We start from the raw sequence: 18,170 nt of genomic DNA on the forward strand, positions 1-18,170 counted from the left end.
GGTTACTAAGCGCGGCCCTGCGCTTAGTTACCCGATGTTTACCCTGGTTACCGGGGACCTCGGGATCGTTGGTCGCTGGAGAGCTGTCTGTGTGACAGCTCTCCAGCGACCAAACAGCGACGCTGCAGCGATCCGGATCGTTGTCGGTATCGCTGCAGCGTCGCTATGTGTGACGGTACCTTTAGTGTGACGGTACCTTAACATGCAAGCACAAACAAGATGGACATGTCCAGATATCACACCGCTTAGGAAGGAGATGGGTTCTGTGTCCCAGAGATCAACGTGCTTTGGTACAACATGTGCATATCAACCCAAGGACAAAAGCAAAAGACCTTGTGAAGATGATGGCAGAAGCTGATAAGATTGTGTCAATACCTACAGTGAAACAAGTACTGTATCAACATGGGCTGAAAGGCCACTCTGCCAGGAAGAAGCCATTACTCCAAAAGAAACATAAAAAAAGTCAGATTAAATGTTTGCAAATGCACACAGGAACAAAGACCTTAATTTTTGGAGACATGTCCTGTGGTCTGTTTGGGCATAATGACCATCGTTACGTTTAGAAGAAAAAGGGAGAAGTTTGGAAGCCTAAGAACACCATCCCAACTGCGAGACAGGGGTGTGGCAGCATCATGGCGTGGGGTTGTTTTGCTGCAGGAGGGACTGGTGCACTTCACAAAATAGATGGCATCATGAGAAAAGAAGATTATGTGGCAATACTGAAGCAACATCTCAAGACATCAGCCAGGAAGTTAAAGCTTGGGTGGAAATGGGTCTCCCGAATGGAAAATGACCAGAAGCATACTGCCAAAATGGTAATAAAACCAATGTTTTGGAGTGGCTGTCACAAAGCCCTGATATCAATCCTATTGAAAATCTATGGGCGAAGCTGGAAATGTAGGTGTGAGCAAGGCGACTTACAAACCTGGGTCAGTTACACCAGTTTTGTCAGGAGGAATGGGCCCAAATTTCGACCAACTATTGTGAGAAGTTTGTAGAAGGATATGCCAAACGGTTGACCCAAGTCATTCAGTTTATGGGTAATGGTAACCAAATACTAATGAAATGTATGTAAACTTTTGACTTTGCAGTAAGTACGGTAATAAAAATGCCTTAAAACATTCTTTGTCTCTCTTCATTCTGGCATTTGGCAAATATTAACCCCTCTGTGACCTTAGACGTACTATCCCGTCGAGGTGCCCTGGGCTTATCTGACCCTGGACGGGATAGTACGTCATAGCCGATCGGCCGCGCTCACGGGGGGAGCGCGGCCGATCGCGGCCGGGTGTCAGCTGCTTATCGCAGCTGACATCCGGCACTATGTGCCAGGAGCGGTCACGGACCGCCCCCGGCACATTAACCCCTGGCACACCGCGATCAAAGATGATCGCGATGTGCCGGCGGTGCAGGGAAGCACCGCGCAGGGAGGGGGCTCCCTGCGGGCTTCCCTGAGCCCCCCGCAGCAACGCGATGTGATCGCGTTGCTGCGAGGGTCTCCTCACCTCCCTCCCTGCTCGAGCCCCGGATCCAAGATGGCCGCGGATCCGGGTCCTGCAGGGAGGGAGGTGGCTTCACAGAGCCTGCTTAGAGCAGGCACTGTGAAGGCTGCAGCGCTGCATGTCAGATCAGTGATCTGACAGAGTGCTGTGCAAACTGTCAGATCACTGATCTGTGATGTCCCCCCCTGGGACAAAGTAAAAAAGTAAAAAAAAATTTTTCCAAATGTGTAAAAAAAATAAAAAAAAATATTCCAAAATAATGAAAAAAAAAAAAAAAATATTATTCCCATAAATACATTTCTTCATCTAAATAAAAAAAAAAAAACAATAAAAGTACACATATTTAGTATCGCCGCGTCCGTAACGACCCGACCTATAAAACTGTCCCACTAGTTAACCCCTTCAGTAAACACCGTAAGAAAAAAAAAAAAAAAACGAGGCAAAAAACAACGCTTTATTATCATACCGCCGAACAAAAAGTTGAATAACACGCGATCAAAAGGACAGATATAAATAACCATGGTACCGCTGAAAGCGTCATATTGTCCCGCAAAAAAAGAGCCGCCATACAGCATCATCAGCAAAAAAATAAAAAAGTTATAGTCCTGAGAATAAAGCGATGCAAAAATAATTATTTTTTCTGTAAAATAGTTTTTATCGTATAAAAGCACCAAACCATAAAAAAATGATATAAATGAGGTATCGCTGTAATCGTACTGACCCGAAGAATAAAACTGATTTATCAATTTTACCAAACGTGGAACGGTATAAACGCCTCCCCCAATAGAAATTCATGAATAGCTGGCTTTTGGTCATTCTTCCTCACAAAAATCGGAATAAAAAGCGATAAAAAAATGTCACGTGCCCAAAAATGTTTTCAATAAAAACGTCAACTCGTCCCGAAAAAAACAAGACCTCACATGACTCTGTGGACCAAAATATGGAAAAATTATAGCTCTCAAAATGTGGTATTGCAAAAAATATTTTTTGCAATAAAAAGGGTCTTTCAGTGTGTGACGGCTGCCAATCACAAAAATCCGCTAAAAAACTCGCTATAAAAGTAAATCAAACCCCCCTTCATCACCCCCTTAGTTAGGGAAAAATAAAAAAAAATGTATTTATTTCCATTTTCCCATTAGGGCTAGGGTTAGGGCTAGGGCTAGGGTTAGGGCTAGGGTTAGGGTTAGGGCTAGGGCTAGGGTTAGGGCTAGGGTTAGGGCTAGGGCTAGGGTTAGGGCTAGGGCTAGGGTTAGGGCTAGGGTTAGGGCTAGGGCTAGGGTTAGAGTTAGGGCTAGGGTTAGGGCTAGGGTTAGGGTTAGGGCTAGGGTTAGGGCTAGGGTTAGGGTTAGGGCTAGGGTTAGGGTTAGGGCTAGGGTTAGGGCTAGGGTTAGGGCTAGGGTTAGGGTTAGGGTTGGGGCTACAGTTAGGGTTGGGGCTAAAGTTAGGGTTAGGGTTTAGATTACATTTACAGTTGGGAATAGGGTTGGGATTAGGGTTAGGGGTGTGTCAGGGTTAGAGGTGTGGTTAGGGTTACCGTTGGAATTAGGGTTAGGGGTGTGTTTAGATTAGGGTTTCAGTTATAATTGGGGGGTTTCCACTGTTTCGGCACATCAGGGGCTCTCCAAACACGACATGGCGTCCGATCTCAATTCCAGCCAATTCTGCGTTGAAAAAGTAAAACAGTGCTCCTTCCCTTCCGAGCTCTCCTGTGTGCCCAAACAGGGGTTTACCCCAACATATGGGGTATCAGCGTACTCAGGACAAATTGGACAACAACTTTTGTGGACCAATTTCTCCTGTTACCCTTGGGAAAATACAAAACTGGGGGCTAAAAAATAATTTTTGTGGGAAAACAAAAAGATTTTTTATTTTCACGGCTCTGCGTTATAAACTGTAGTGAAACACTTGGGGGTTCAAAGTTCTCACAACACATCTAGATAAGTTCATTGAGGGGTCTAGTTTCCAATATGGGGTCACTTGTGGGGGGTTTCTACTGTTTAGGTACATTAGGGGCTCTGCAAACGCAATGTGACGCCTGCAGACCAATCCATCTAAGTCTGCATTCCAAATGATGCTCCTTCCCTTCCGAGCCCTCCCATGCGCCCAAACGGTGGTTCCCCCCCACATATCGGGTATCAGCGTACTCAGGACAAATTGGACAACAACATTTAGGGTCCAATTTCTCCTGCTAACCTTGGAAAAATACAAAACTGGGGGCTAAAATATAATTTTTGTGGAAAAAAAAATATTTTTTATTTGCATGGCTCTGCGTTATAAACTGTAGTGAAATACTTGGGGGTTCAAAGCTCTCACAACACATCAAGATGAGTTCCTTAGGGGGTCTACTTTCCAAAATGGTGTCACTTGTGGGGGGTTTCTACTGTTTAGGTACATTAGGGGCTCTGCAAACGCAATGTGACGCCTGCAGACCATTCCATCTAAGTCTGCATTCCAAATGGCGCTCCTTCCCTTCCGAACCCTCCCATGCGCCCAAACGGTGGTTCCCCCCCACATATGGGGTATCAGCGTACTCAGGACAAATTGGACAACAACTTTTGGGGTCCAATTTCTCCTGTTACCCTAGGGAAAATACAAAACTGGGGGCTAAAAAATAATTTTTGTGGGAAAAAAATTTTGTTTTATTTTTATGGCTCTGCATTATAAACTTCTGTGAAGCCCTTGGTGGGTCAAAGTGCTCACCACACATCCAGATAAGTTCCTTAGGGGGTCTACTTTCCAAAATGGTGTCACTTGTGGGGGGTTTCAATGTTTAGGCACATCAGTGGCTCTCCAAACGCAACATGGCGTCCCATCTCAATTCCTGTCAATTTTGCATTGAAAAGTCAAACGGCGCTCCTTCCCTTCCGAGCTCTCCCATGCGCCCAAACAGTGGTTTACTGCCACATATGGGGTATCAGCGTACTCGGGACAAATTGGACAACAACTTTTGAGGTCCAATTTCTTCTCTTACCCTTGGAAAAATAAAAAATTGGGGGCAAAAATATAATTTTTGTGAAAAAATATGATTTTTTATTTTTACGGTTCTGCATTATAAACTTCTGTGAAGCACTTGGTGGGTCAAAGTGCTCACCACACCTCTAGATAAGTTCCTTAGGGGGTCTACTTTCCAAAATGGTGTCACTTGTGGGGGGTTTCAATGTTTAGGCACATCAGTGGCTCTCCAAACGCAACATGGCGTCCCATCTCAATTTCTGTCAATTTTGCATTGAAAAGTCAAACTGCGCTCCTTCCCTTCCGAGCTCTCCCATGCGCCCAAACAGTGGTTTACTGCCACATATGGGGTATCAGCGTACTCAGGACAAATTGGACAACAACTTTTGAGGTCCAATTTCTTCTCTTACCCTTGGAAAAATAAAAAATTGGGGGCAAAAATATAATTTTTGTGAAAAAATATGATTTTTTATTTTTACGGTTCTGCATTATAAACTTCTGTGAAGCACTTGGTGGGTCAAAGTGCTCACCACACATCCAGATAAGTTCCTTAGGGGGTCTACTTTCCAAAATGGTGTCACTTGTGGGGGGTTTCAATGTTTAGGCACATCAGTGGCTCTCCAAACGCAACATGGCGTCCCATCTCAATTCCTGTCAATTTTGCATTGAAAAGTCAAATAGCGCTCCTTCCCTTCCGAGCTCTCCCATGCGCCCAAACAGTGGTTTACTGCCACATATAGGGTATCAGCGTACTCAGGACAAATTGGACAACAACTTTTTGGGTCCAATTTCTCCTGTTACCCTTGGTAAAATAAAACAAATTGGAGCTGAAGTAAATTTTTTGTGTAAAAAAGTTAAATGTTCATTTTTATTTAAACATTCCAAAAATTCCTATTAAACACCTGAAGGGTTAATAAACTTCTTGAATGTGGTTTTGAGCACCTTGAGGGGTGCAGTTTTTAGAATGGTGTCACACTTGGGCATTTTCTATCATATAGACCCCTCAAAATGACTTCAAATGAGACGTGGTCCCTAAAAAAAAATGGTGTTGTAAAAATGAGAAATTGCTGGTCAACTTTTAACCCTTATAACTCCCTAACAAAAAAAAAAATTGGTTCCAAAATTATGCTGATGTAAAGGAGACATGTGGGAAATGTTACTTATTAAGTATTTTGTGTGACATATCTCTGTGATTTAATTGCATAAAAATTCAAAGTTTGAAAATTGCAAAATTTTCAAAATTTTCGCCAAATTTCCGTTTTTTTCACAAATAAACGCAGGTACTATCAAAGAAATTTTACCACTATCATGAAGTACAATATGTCACGAGAAAACAATGTCAGAATCACCAGGATCCGTTGAAGCGTTTCGGAGTTATAACCTCATAAAGGGACAGTGGTCAGAATTGTAAAAATTGGCCTGGTCATTAACGTGCAAACCACCCTTGGGGGTAAAGGGGTTAATAATCATGGTAATCCTAATTGACCAAAAACGGGAAAGGTTTATTCTGATTTCATGTCAAATATTGAAAAAAAACATGCAGATGTGTCTTTTTATAGAGTGTATGTAAACTTCTGGTTTCAACTGTACATGCCGAGATTATCTAACCCTGATTTGCAAATTCCATGTCAACAGTTTTATAAGACTGAATGAGAAGGTTGCTGCGTTTACGTGTGGTCACATCAACACTGAACAACATGGACAATGTGGGTATCTGGAAATGGTGGACCCTCATTCACCCAACAGGTGAGTAACAGAGATGGCAAATTCTATAAAAGGCAAGCATGAAAGTAGAGGCCCCATTGTGGGTGAAAACAGCCTCAGCAGAAGGTTTTACTGCAAGTTGTTCGGCTATGTGCATACGTAGGAAATGTGGTGCAGAATTTTCTGCACTAAATCTGCATCTCCTGGCAGAATCCGCAGGTGCGTTCTTTATGCGTTTTTTATGCGTTTTTAGTGAGTTTTTTGTGCATTTTTTATGCGTTTTTTGTGCATTTTTTGTGCAGATTTTACCACTGCAGATTTCTATTAATGGAGGGGTGCAGAAACGCTGCAGAAACGCACAAAAGAAGTGACATGCACTTCTTTGAAATCTGCAGCGTTTCTGCGCAGATTTTTCTGCACCATGTGCACAGCTTTTTTTTTTTTCACATTGATTTACATTGTACTGTAAATCACAGTGCAGTTCTGCACCAATTCTGCACTAAATCTGCACTAAATCTGCATCGTGTGCACATACCCTTACACTCTTCAAGTGATTGTCATAGCTGTGTGGGTTTCAAGTGCTGTAGTTTTATCTAGAAACCATACATTAATTAGCAATCAATTTTGAATATATATTTTTTTTAATTTGGTAAAAAAGCTGTTGTCTCCATGTGCCGGGAACATACACACACACAACATGGCAGGCCGCAGTGAGATGCTGCAGGATGAGGTGTGGGGACTGAGCTTATGCTGCCATGTCAAGGATGCTGGGCGCAGGGAGGGAGAAGCTGGGTAGTCTGCATTTGCTCTGATCATTCCTGGAGAATTCATCTACTCCCCTGTGGTTCAGGTGCTCCCCAAAGGTGCCTCTGTTAATCAGGGCTTGGTCTTCTCACTTTATTCTTCACCAAATTCATGAAATGTTCTTTAAATATGGGAAGTGGGCAGAACGTAGCTTCATTTTCATCCTGTACTCTACTTCCCGTAGGCTAGACATAATCGAAATGCTATTTATTTGCAGAATCCCTCTATATCTGCAGGTAAATAGTATTTCTGCACGTGACTGGTGTCCTCTAAGAAATTACATAAATGTCACTGAATCGGTCCATTTTTTAAAGAGAAATATGAAAACTTTTTTCAGTGAAAGCCAAAAACCCTTGTGTTCATTACCGGGGTATTTCTGTGTCAGTTTCTGTAAGCGATACTGTTTGTAGCTTGCGCTGCTGATATCCACTTCACAACCCATGTCTTCAAATATCGCCAGCTGGTTAACAAACTCATCATGGATTCTGAAAGAAACATATAGAGCTCATAAGTCGGATGAGCTTCTCTGTATGCACCATCTGCCATAGACTGCTCTTTCTCCTCCTCCGGATGTCACTTACGTCCGATGGAGGGGATAGTGAAGACTGCACTGATTGGCTGCAGGGATTGCATGACAATGTCACATGAACCCTGGGAGAACGCCACCGGAGGGGAGTATAGGGGCTATTATTTTACTGTCTAGAAACACAGAGAATGACAAACTATTGTCCGAGTAGTACACAAAATCTTTAATGAAAAGCTGAAGAGTCGCCTTGATAAATACAAGTAGATAATCCTCGCGGGCAGGGTCCTCTCTCCTTCTGTACCAGTTGTGATTTGTATTGTTCAAGATTATTGTACTTGTTTTTACTATCTATACCCCTCCTCACATGTAAAGCGCCATGAAATAAATGGCGCTATAATAATAAATAATAATAGTAATGCTCAATTCACAGCAATTACCCCATCTGATGCAAATTAATCCATTATTAACCCATTCACTGCATTAGTACAAAAAAATGTCCTTGGCGGGGTCCGCAAGTGTGGAGGGTGATTAGGAGTGATCCCACTCCACACGCAGTAGATGCCGGCTATGTTACATAGCTGGAATGTGTGTCTAACACCAGCATTGGATGTTAATCATTCAAATGCTGCAATCTCCATGTCGGCGCTCGTCCCATCATCCCCTCCCCTTGCATCACGAAGTACCGATGAGATACCATGACAGCGGCCTGCTGAAGACCCCATGACTGCCATCCTCGTACTCCTGTGAAGCCCAACCACAGGCAGAGATCCATAGGGGACCATGATTTTTCCTATAAACTGCAAAAAAGAGTCCCGAGTATCATCAGTCTTTTTAAAATATGAAAAAATAAATAAATTTAAAAAAAAAACTTCTATTCTTGGCAAAGCTAATCATGGACAGCACAATGATGCCATCTGTGTGCTGTCTATGATTTTCACAGACTGATATATTGGTACTTTTCATCCGTGATGATATATATAAAAAAAAAAAAATAGATGCCGCCATGCAGATGTGTTCCACAAAAAATACAGATGGGTGAACAATCCTAGGTTATAATGGGTACATGTTCTACCCATCACAGAAAGAACATGTAAGTGAAAAACCAATGTCAGAATTGCATTTTTTTTACCATTTCATCAACTTGAAAAGGTTTTTCAGCACATTGTATGGCAAAATGAATGATGTCATTCATTATTACAGCTTATCCTGCAGAAAAAAAGAAAAGCCCCCATGCAGCTATGTCAACAGAAAAATTTAAAAAAAAGTTATGGCTCTTGGAACAAGTCAAGTGAAAATAGAAAAACATCCCTGTTCATCAAAGAGTTACTAAAACACAAGCGGTGCCCAACTATCAGATTAATTGCACAGTTTCTCCTTTATATACAGTCACACACTACTCTGATCAGCCATAACATTAAACCAGCTAATAGGCGAGATGGATATCAGAGATGATGTCATGAGAACGCCACCTGTACAGAGAGGGACATACTACAACGCAAGTGAACCTTCAGTTTTTGAAATTCTTGTCTGTCAAAAAGAAAAATAAGTAACTCTAATTATACTGAAAGCAGGAAAGAAAAAATTACCAGCAGCCATAGTGCTAGCATGTAGGCAAACGTCATTTTAAGCTTATGCTGCAGTGTAATGTGGTGTTTGGCTGCAGGAAAAAAATTAAGTTATGTTCTCCAATCAGCCGCTTGCTCACAGACCAATGGCTGGAAGCGAGCAGCTGCAAGGAGAATATGAGCTTTCACAGCCCCAGCCATCTACTCATCACATTTTAGTCATTTTTTAACCCCTTCAAGTCGCGGCCCTTTTTCATTTTTGCGTGTTCGTTTTTCGCTTCCCTCCTTCCCAGAGCCATAACTTTTTTATTTTTCCGTCAATATGGTCATGTGAGGGCTTATTTTTGTGGGACAAGTTGTACTTTTGAACGACACCATTGGTTTTACCATGTCTTTTACTAGAAAACGGGAAAAAAATTCCAAGTGCGGTGAAATTGCAAAAAAAAGTGCAATCCGACACTTGTTTTTTGTTTGGCTTTTTTGCTAGGTTCACTAAATGCTAAAACTAACCCACCATTATGATTCTCTAGGTCATTACGAGTTCATAGACACCTAACATGACTAGGTTATTTTTTCTCTAAGTGGTGAAAAAAAATTCCAAACTTTGCTTAAAAAAAAAAAAAAGTGCCATTTTCCGATACCCGTAGCGTCTCCATTTTTCGTGATCTGGGGTCGGGTGAGGGCTTATTTTTTGCGTGCCGAGCTGATGTTTTTAATGATACCATTTTTGCGCAGATACGTTCTTTTGATCGCCCGTTATTGCATTTTAATGCAATGTCGCGGCGACCAAAAAAACGTAATTCTTTCGTTTCGGATTTTTTTCTCGCTACGCCGTTTAGCGATCAGGTAAATGCTTTTTTTAATTGATAGATCGGGCGATTCTGAGCGCGGCGATACCAAATACGTGTAGGTTTGTTTTTTTTTTATTGTTTTATTTAGGATGGGGCGAAAGGGGGGTGATTTAAACTTTTATATTTTTTTCATATTTTTAAAAACATTTTTTTTTTACTTGTGCCATGCTTCAATAGCCTCCATGGGAGGCTAGAAGCTGGCATAGCCTGATCGGCTCTGCTACATAGCAGCGATCATCAGATCGCTGCTATGTAGCAGAAATGGAGGTGTGCTGTGAGCGCCGACCACAGGGGGGCGCTCACAGCAGACCTGCATCAGTAACCATAGAGGTCTCAAGGACCTCTATGGTTACCTTCCTGATGCATCGCCGACCCCCGATCATGTGACGGAGGTCGGTGATGACGTCATATCCGGCTGCCCGGCCGGATGCGGTAGTTAAATGCCGCTGTCTGTGTTTGACAGCGGCATTTAACAGGTTAATAGCGGCGGGTGAATAGCGATTTCACCCGCCGCTATTGCGCGCACATGTCAGCTGTACAAAACAGCTGACATGTCGCGACTTTGATGTGGGCTCACAGCCGGAGCCCACATCAAAGGGGGATTCACGGCATGCGCAGTACTAGTACGGCGCATGTCGTGAAGGGGTTAAATTACTTAAATCCTTTAAGAGATCCAGGGAAACAATAAATAAATAAACGGTCTTGCCTGCAGCTATATTGGTAATCTGCAAGTAAACACAGTTCTAAACACGAGACAGTCTAATGTGAAGTTTGGCTACACAGGGAGAAAATGAAGTCATGTTCTCCTTGCAGCTGCTCATTTTCAGTCATCAGGCTGATGCCAGAGCTTTGAGCTGCGTGATTACAGCGCTCTCTGTGCAGAATACTGTCACAGCTGCCCATGTAACCAAGACTAGTTTCACACTAGTGTTGGGCAGGGCTGCGGACCAAAGCCTTCTTCCTCCGTTAAGCCCCGCCCACTGCCGCGCCTCGTCCATCAGCTCTTATCTTTAACAATGGGTACGAAGGCCATGCGGATGTATGCGGATGCCTCCGCATGTGTCGTTTTGAAGCTGCGCTGACCACAACAAAATCATAACATGTTGCGTTTGATGCAGGTCAGTGTAGCATCAAGACGACGCATGCAGAGGCATCCACATACATCTGCGTGGCCTGCGTACCCAGTGTTAAACATAGGGTACGCAGAACACATGCAGACATAGGCGGAGCTGAAGGAAGAGGCGTGGCAGTGGGTGGGGCTTCCCGGAGGAAGAAGGCTTTCATCCGCAGCCCTGCCGAACACTAGTGTGAAGCCTGCCTAAGTGAGCGGTTGCAGAGAGACTATAACTCTATGACTTCACTTTCTCCCTGCATCCAAACATAATATTAGACTGCCACATATGTATAAAACAGTGTTTACCTGCAGATAACCACTATGGCCGTAATTTTAATGACCAGTTCCCTTTAAGGATTTGGGCAACTTTGAGGCCAATTTCCCACAATGAGTTTTTGAAGCTGCATATTTTTGCTGCACAAACAAACGCAACATCTTTACAGTTCCAATAAAGTGGATGGGATTTACAGAAATCTCGTGCCTACAGTGCTTTTTTTCTACACTGCGCAAGATGACCTGCGGTGCACGTTTAATATCCACAACATGTCAATTTCTCTTGTGGGTACTCTGAGTATTATGTGTGGACTGTATTTAATGCGGAGAATCGGAAAGTAAAATCGCATATGTATTTTTAGTCTGGTTCTGTTGCGGAAAATACACTAAAACACATGTATTCCACACATGACCATATCAATATAGTCAAAACCAAACACTAAGAAGTATGAAAAACAAAGCAGCTTTATTGAAAACATAACATACCCTAACAAGATTAAAAATACAGCGTCAAAAACGTGATAAAAATGCTTGTAAAAACACAAGTATCGTATTCCCTCGTGTATAAGCTGAGCTTTTCAGCACATTTTTTGTGTTGAAAATGACCCCCTTGGCTTGTCCCACAAGGGGGAGGGGGAGAGGCGGAGCAGCAGGTGACAGGAGGCAGAAGCGAAAAATGGCGACGCTACGGGTATCAGAAAATAGCGCAATTTTGTATTTTTGGCCAAGTTTGGAATTTTTTTTCAACACTTAAGGTACCTTCACACATAACGATATTGTTAACGATATCGTTGCTATTTGTGACGTAGCAACGATATCGTTAATGAAATCGTTATGTGTGACAGCGACCAACGATCAGGCCCCTGCTGGGAGATCGTTGGTCGCTGAATAAAGTCCAGAACTTTATTTCGTCGCTGGATCTCCCGTGGACATCGCTGGATCGGCGTGTGTGACACCGATCCAGCGATGTCTTCACTGGTAACCAGGGTAAACATCGGGTAACTAAGCGCAGGGCCGCGCTTAGTAACCCGATGTTTACCCTGGTTACCATGCTAAAAGTAAAAAAAAACAAACACTAGATACTTACCTAACGCTGTCTGTCCTCCAGCGCTGTGCTCTGCACTCCTCCTGTACTGGCTGTGAGCCGGAAAGCAGAGCGGTGACGTCACCGCTCTGCTTTCCGGCTCACAGACAGTACAGGAGGAGTGCAGAGAAGCAGAGCGCAGCGCTGGAGGACAGACGGCTGTAGGTAAGTATCTAGTGTTTGTTTTTTTTTACTTTTAGCATGGTAACCAGGGTAAACATCGGGTTACTAAGCGCGGCCCTGCGCTTAGTTACCCGATGTTTACCCTGGTTACCGGCATCGTTGGTCGCTGGAGAGCGGTCTGTGTGACAGCTCTCCAGCGACCAAACAGCGACGCTGCAGCGATCCGGATCGTTGTCGGTATCGCTGCAGCGTCGCTTAATGTGAAGGGGCCTTTAGATAAAAAATAACCTAGAAATGTTTGGTGTCTATCAACTCGTTATGACCTGGACAATCACAATGGCAGGTCAGTTTTAGCATTTAGTGAACCTAGCAAAAAATCCAAACAAAAAACACGCATGGGATTGCACTTTTTTTGCAATTTCACCTCCCTTGGAACATTGGTTTTTACACCATCAGTATTTTGTGCTTTACTTGTTTTTTTTGGACATAGAGCAAGTCACCTCTCTCAGCTCTTTTTTTATCCGTTGACTTAAATGGGTGGTGAAAAAACACTGAAAAATGCACCAAAAATGTTGCGTTTTTTTGTGCCAAAACCTGATTCTATAGGACTTTTTTTTTCAAGACTAAACTTTATCAGCATGCACAAGAGACAAATCTAGAATTCCGAAACCGCCGCGAAAAAACAAGGAAAACATGCTTTTTTTCTGCAGCTTCTTTACTGTCAAGAGATTAGACTTTGATACTGAAAAAACACCTAGTGTGAACTTACGAATAAACCACATGGTCTAAAGGTATCACGTTTTGAAGTGTAATCAACTTCTTTATCAGGAAAACCACAATAATGGCCAGTATCCCCCTCCCTGGGGTGGCTGAGGTGGTCTCTAGTTTACAACATGGGTAAGCAGTGGCAGCATTTTGTGACATAAGTGTATATTTGTGCCCCTGTTACGGGAGATCACCCCGGATAGTCTGTTTATAGATGGGAGCCATTTTTAACATGTGTGAGCGTCTACCTTTGCCCCTTACCAGGTATACCTCGCTCTTTACTTGACCTTTCCTCTTTTGTACTTTACTTTTGTTATTTGTGTATAGTCGTTAATTTGTGTAATAAAACTTTTGATATATTTTCACTATGTGCGAGTGGTTTGTGAATACCTGTGGTATTCATATGTAGCCATTAATATTGGAGGAATCCACTCCACTGACTGGTTGTAGCCAATAATAATGTATCTATGCTTTATGAATATGAATGTGCTTACAGATCTAAGTACTACAGGCAGCCATTTATTACCATTGGTCCGTGCCTGTGAACGCTCATGTGAACTACCACATTGACTTGCATTGGTGTGCCATCTGCTGTCAGTTTTGCATAAGGAGAACACAATGACATTTATTACATTGGTTTGAATGAGCCCTTAATTGCAAATTTAAGGTATTACTCAGTCTTGATTAATGACCAAATCAAAACTGAACTTTAATATAGTCTTAAATTAGCTCTAGAAGATCATACAACGAAGGAGGACAAGGGGCCGGGGAATGAGCGCCATTCTGCTGCAGCTATGTACTGTGATACATAAAACCTACAGAAATCAAGCAACACTAAATTTATATTAAAACCCTACAGACAAAAATATACAAGCAAGAAGAAATCATGACCTGTTCTGTGGAACCTACTTAATATCAGATTTTTTCTCTTGCAGCGTCTGGTAAGCCTCGTCAAACGTGCACCGTGTGGTGTTCATCATGTACGCGGCGATCACAGCAGCGCTTCGGCTTACTCCAGCGTGGCTATTAAAGACAAAACAGGAGCTGAAACATGAAATGTTTAATTCATGGGAGAAACGGTATTTTACCAACAAAGTAATGTGAAGAATGAAAGGTGTTTTTAGGGTTAAAGGGAACCTGTCAGGACTCCCAAAGCTATTAACCTGCAGGTATAGGGTTAATCTGCAGGTTCCTAGCGTTACACTGCTGCCTGGCCGCGGTACTTAAAGGTCGGCTGCTGGGAGAAAATGAACTTTAACTCTCCCTGAAGCAATAGAGGTGCAGCTTCAGTCTCCGCTCACAGCACTGTAAGGACGGCCGGCACATTGCCTGACAAGTCACGAGGCACGGATGCCTTTCAGAGCAAGCGGTCAAAGTGTTGGGGTTTAGTTACAATAACCTGATGATTAATCCAATATTGGCCAGGTTAATGTTTGTAGACATGACAAATTCCCTTTAAGATCCAGTAAAACAAATCTGTCAGTTGTGCAATACTTGACGTAAAATCATGATTGTGATTACACAATGCAAATATAATGTAACAAGTAAGGATGATCGAATAGGTTCGGATAAGTGCTTATCTGAATAGCAGCATCGGTAACCCGGATACCTGGGGCGCTCCCGATAACCAGCTGTCCGGCTCCGCAGCTCCATGTGTCAGTCACAACCTGTTTGTTGTGCCCTCCATGTTGTGACTGTCACACAGCCGCCACACATACGGCTGCGGAGCCGGACAGCTGATCAGCTGGAGCGCTCCAGGTATCCGGGTTACCGATGCAGCTATTCGATCATCTCTAGTAATCACTATTAGTTCATAATCAAAAAAATATGGATGCACAACAGAATTTAAAAAATATGTATATAAAAATACAAAATTTGGGTTGGTATTTATGATATTGTATTGACTATGACTGTGGGATCAGGATTGATGGTGGCTGATACTTACGCGATCATGATTTGTTGAGGCTCCTATTCATTTATGTCTTGATCAGCATTTTTTAGATTCCCATTAAATATATTATATATTTTCCACTTAAATATTATATCTACAAGGACGACTGCACTACGCACTTTTTTATTATCTAATGATTTATTTTATTAATTTGACACCTGTAGCAAGCGGATACTGAATATTTTGACAAATATCTCCCGATCCCTCTGTGATACACGTTATTGAGTATTGATTTCCCCTTATGTTATTTCATCTTGCATACCCTGTTCCCCTCATTTTTATATTTCGCCTTTTTTTTTTAATAGTCTGTTGTGAATTCAAGTTTTTTATTATGTTTTTTGATTATGAACTAAAAGTCATTGCATTATATTTGCCTTATTTGAATCCATTTTTTGGTAGGATTGGTATTCATATGTTATTCATGGGTTATTATATTGTTTCTTATTTATGGTATTTCTTTTCTATATAGTTTTTCTTACAATCATGATTGTTCTTATGAATGAAAATTGCTTTATATGGGAGAAAAATGAAACAAGTAACACTAGAGATAAACAAAATATCCATCCTCTCAGGCAAAAATCCACAAAGTAGCAACAGAAAGCATCACTGAGACGTCCAAGTCATGCTCGTGTTTCATCAATAGAACATGCACCCATTACAGTCTAAGGGGTTGATCCGCATTACAGATGAAATTGACCAACACCAGTCTACGGGTCTGTGGAAATGAAGGACAGCACATGGATGCTATCAGCGTGCAGTCTGTGTGCTGCTCGTGACTGACATCGTAATGAACTGAAGCTTCAGTAAGACCGGAGTCACACTGCCATATAGCACAGCCCAGTGCTCTGCGACAAAACATCACATAGCACTCGGCCCAGTGTTACTCTATGGGGCAGCTCACATCTGGGATTATTTTCTCATGTTGAATCGGCATGCGAGAACAATGGCAGCATGCGGTGACTGGCAGAGAGACTCGGCTCACTATCACCCATAGAAGTGTGTGAGTGACAACGCACAGCACTCAGATACCACCCGAGTGCGGAGCGATATACGCCGACAGCGGAGAAGATGGAGAAACGTCTCGGCCTCCTCCGCAGCTGTGCTCTGTGAGACAGGATGGGAGTACAGTAGCAGAGCTGGAGCCCAGGGTCATCACCATATTGTATCCAATGCTCTCACATCAGATGCCATACGCTGGGATGACTCCAGCCAAAGGCGGCATTCATAAATCATACATGTATGACATTTGAAATGTACAAGTTGCGCCAAGTATTTCTATTTGGTAACACACAGATTAATTTAGCTAAATGGATCAATCAAGGCATTCATTAAAATGGTAGATTTTCATGCCTTTCAAGTATTAACTTAATACAGTTGCTTAAGGATCGCTCACACGAATGCATAATTCGGACGAGTGCCAACCGATGTTTTATCAAATAGCACTCGGCCCAATGCTATACTATGGGGTAGTACAGTTATGCGATTATTTCTGCATGAGAAAACTCTCAGCATGCTGTGAGTGGCTACAGAATTTAAATCATGAGCACAGTTACAAGTTTATGAGTGTGTATGAAACATCGAACTACACTCGGATGTCATCAGAGTGCAGTCAGACATCCGCAGACGCAGAGAATGGAGAAATTAAGTTCTCTGTCTTCTCCACACCTGTGCTTGGATTCTTGCATGTGTGAGAATCTGATTGAGGCCGGGGTCACACTAGACCGTATTACGGACGAGTGCAGTGCGCTAAAAAATCGCATAGCACTCGTCCCAATGTTAATCTATGGGTCAGCTCCCATCATCCGATATTTTCTCGGCCGTATTCCGGATCCGAGTGAAATCGCAGCATGCTGCGATTGTCAGTGTATCTCGGCCGAGAATCGCCAATGCAAGTCTATGGGTGCGAGAAAAAATCGGATTACATACGGACCATGCGTGTGCATTGCGAGAAATACGGAAGACTTCTCCAGGTGACAGGAAATTGAATCATCCATTATCAGGAAGCTTTGGCATGCTAATTTCTGGCCCACGCTGGATTGCAAACCAGGAAGCACGCCTCCACGTAGTGTACTGTGTAGCAGCATGGCCAGGCATATTAATGTGGAGATGCTCATTGCTCTGGTCCATGATAGGCCCGAATTATGGGACCAACGCGACGCACATTATGCGGACCGTGCACGTAAAGACGCAGCATGGAGGGCAATATGTCGCCACATGTTCCCCGATTTTGATGAGCGACCTCAAGAGGTTCAGCAAGAAATATGTAAGTACCATTCTTCACCAAAAAATGTTGTTTATTATTAGTTTTTTCCTGATAAAAAAATAAGCCTGAAACCATCATATGTGTTTTGTTTATGATGGGAGTAAATCATCCATGCTCTTGGTTGAAGATGCAAAAACATTGCCAAGAGACACAAATATGGATTAAATTTATTTTAGCTATAGTCCGTTAATATAGGGCCAAAGGAATTTTATGTCCCCCTAGCCTCCTGGGCCCATGTGTTATTGCAAACCCTGTAACTGTTTGTGTGTGATATTTATATCGAATATTTTGTATATTTGCAGTCAATGATGTCAATAGACGCTGGCGGAATTGCCGGGACCAATACCAGCGTGAACGACAACTTTCTGGGCGGAGCGGTGATGCAGCCCCCAAAAAAAGGAAATACCTTTATTACGATCGGCTAAATTTTCTTGCCCCGGTGATGGAGCTACGACCGTAAGTGCATGCATGTCTACAAATATTTTACACATCTTATTATGTGAATATGTATGTATTTTTTAATATAAATAATCTTTTGTGAAATACAGAACAGAGTCAAATCTGACTGAAAGAGAGACTGGATCTGACTCAGAGTTGCTGACTGACCCTGTTGCTGAAGATGCAGAAATGGCTGGACCATCTGGGCAAGCAACAGGCAGCAACCACCCACCCCCAACACCACAACCAGCAGCAGCG

The 18,170-nt window shown here is 42.7% G+C and overlaps 1 protein-coding gene across 4 annotated transcripts in view; it reads right to left on the reverse strand.

The window, feature by feature from the left end:
• The window catches only part of DUSP12 (dual specificity phosphatase 12), a 99,833-nt gene that overhangs the window by 41,019 nt on the left and 40,644 nt on the right, over positions 1-18,170 (reverse strand). For all 4 annotated transcript variants that reach the window (XM_069737207.1, XM_069737206.1, XM_069737205.1 and 1 more), the window contains exons 3-4: positions 14,170-14,283; positions 7,326-7,444 (exon numbers count right to left, since the gene is read on the reverse strand). In XM_069737207.1, the coding sequence (XP_069593308.1) occupies positions 7,326-7,444; positions 14,170-14,283 (233 nt within the window). The remainder of the gene's footprint in view (positions 1-7,325; positions 7,445-14,169; positions 14,284-18,170) is intronic.

The sequence above is a fragment of the Ranitomeya imitator genome, chromosome 8 (assembly GCF_032444005.1).
Source record: "Ranitomeya imitator isolate aRanImi1 chromosome 8, aRanImi1.pri, whole genome shotgun sequence".
NCBI lineage: Eukaryota > Metazoa > Chordata > Amphibia > Anura > Dendrobatidae > Ranitomeya > Ranitomeya imitator.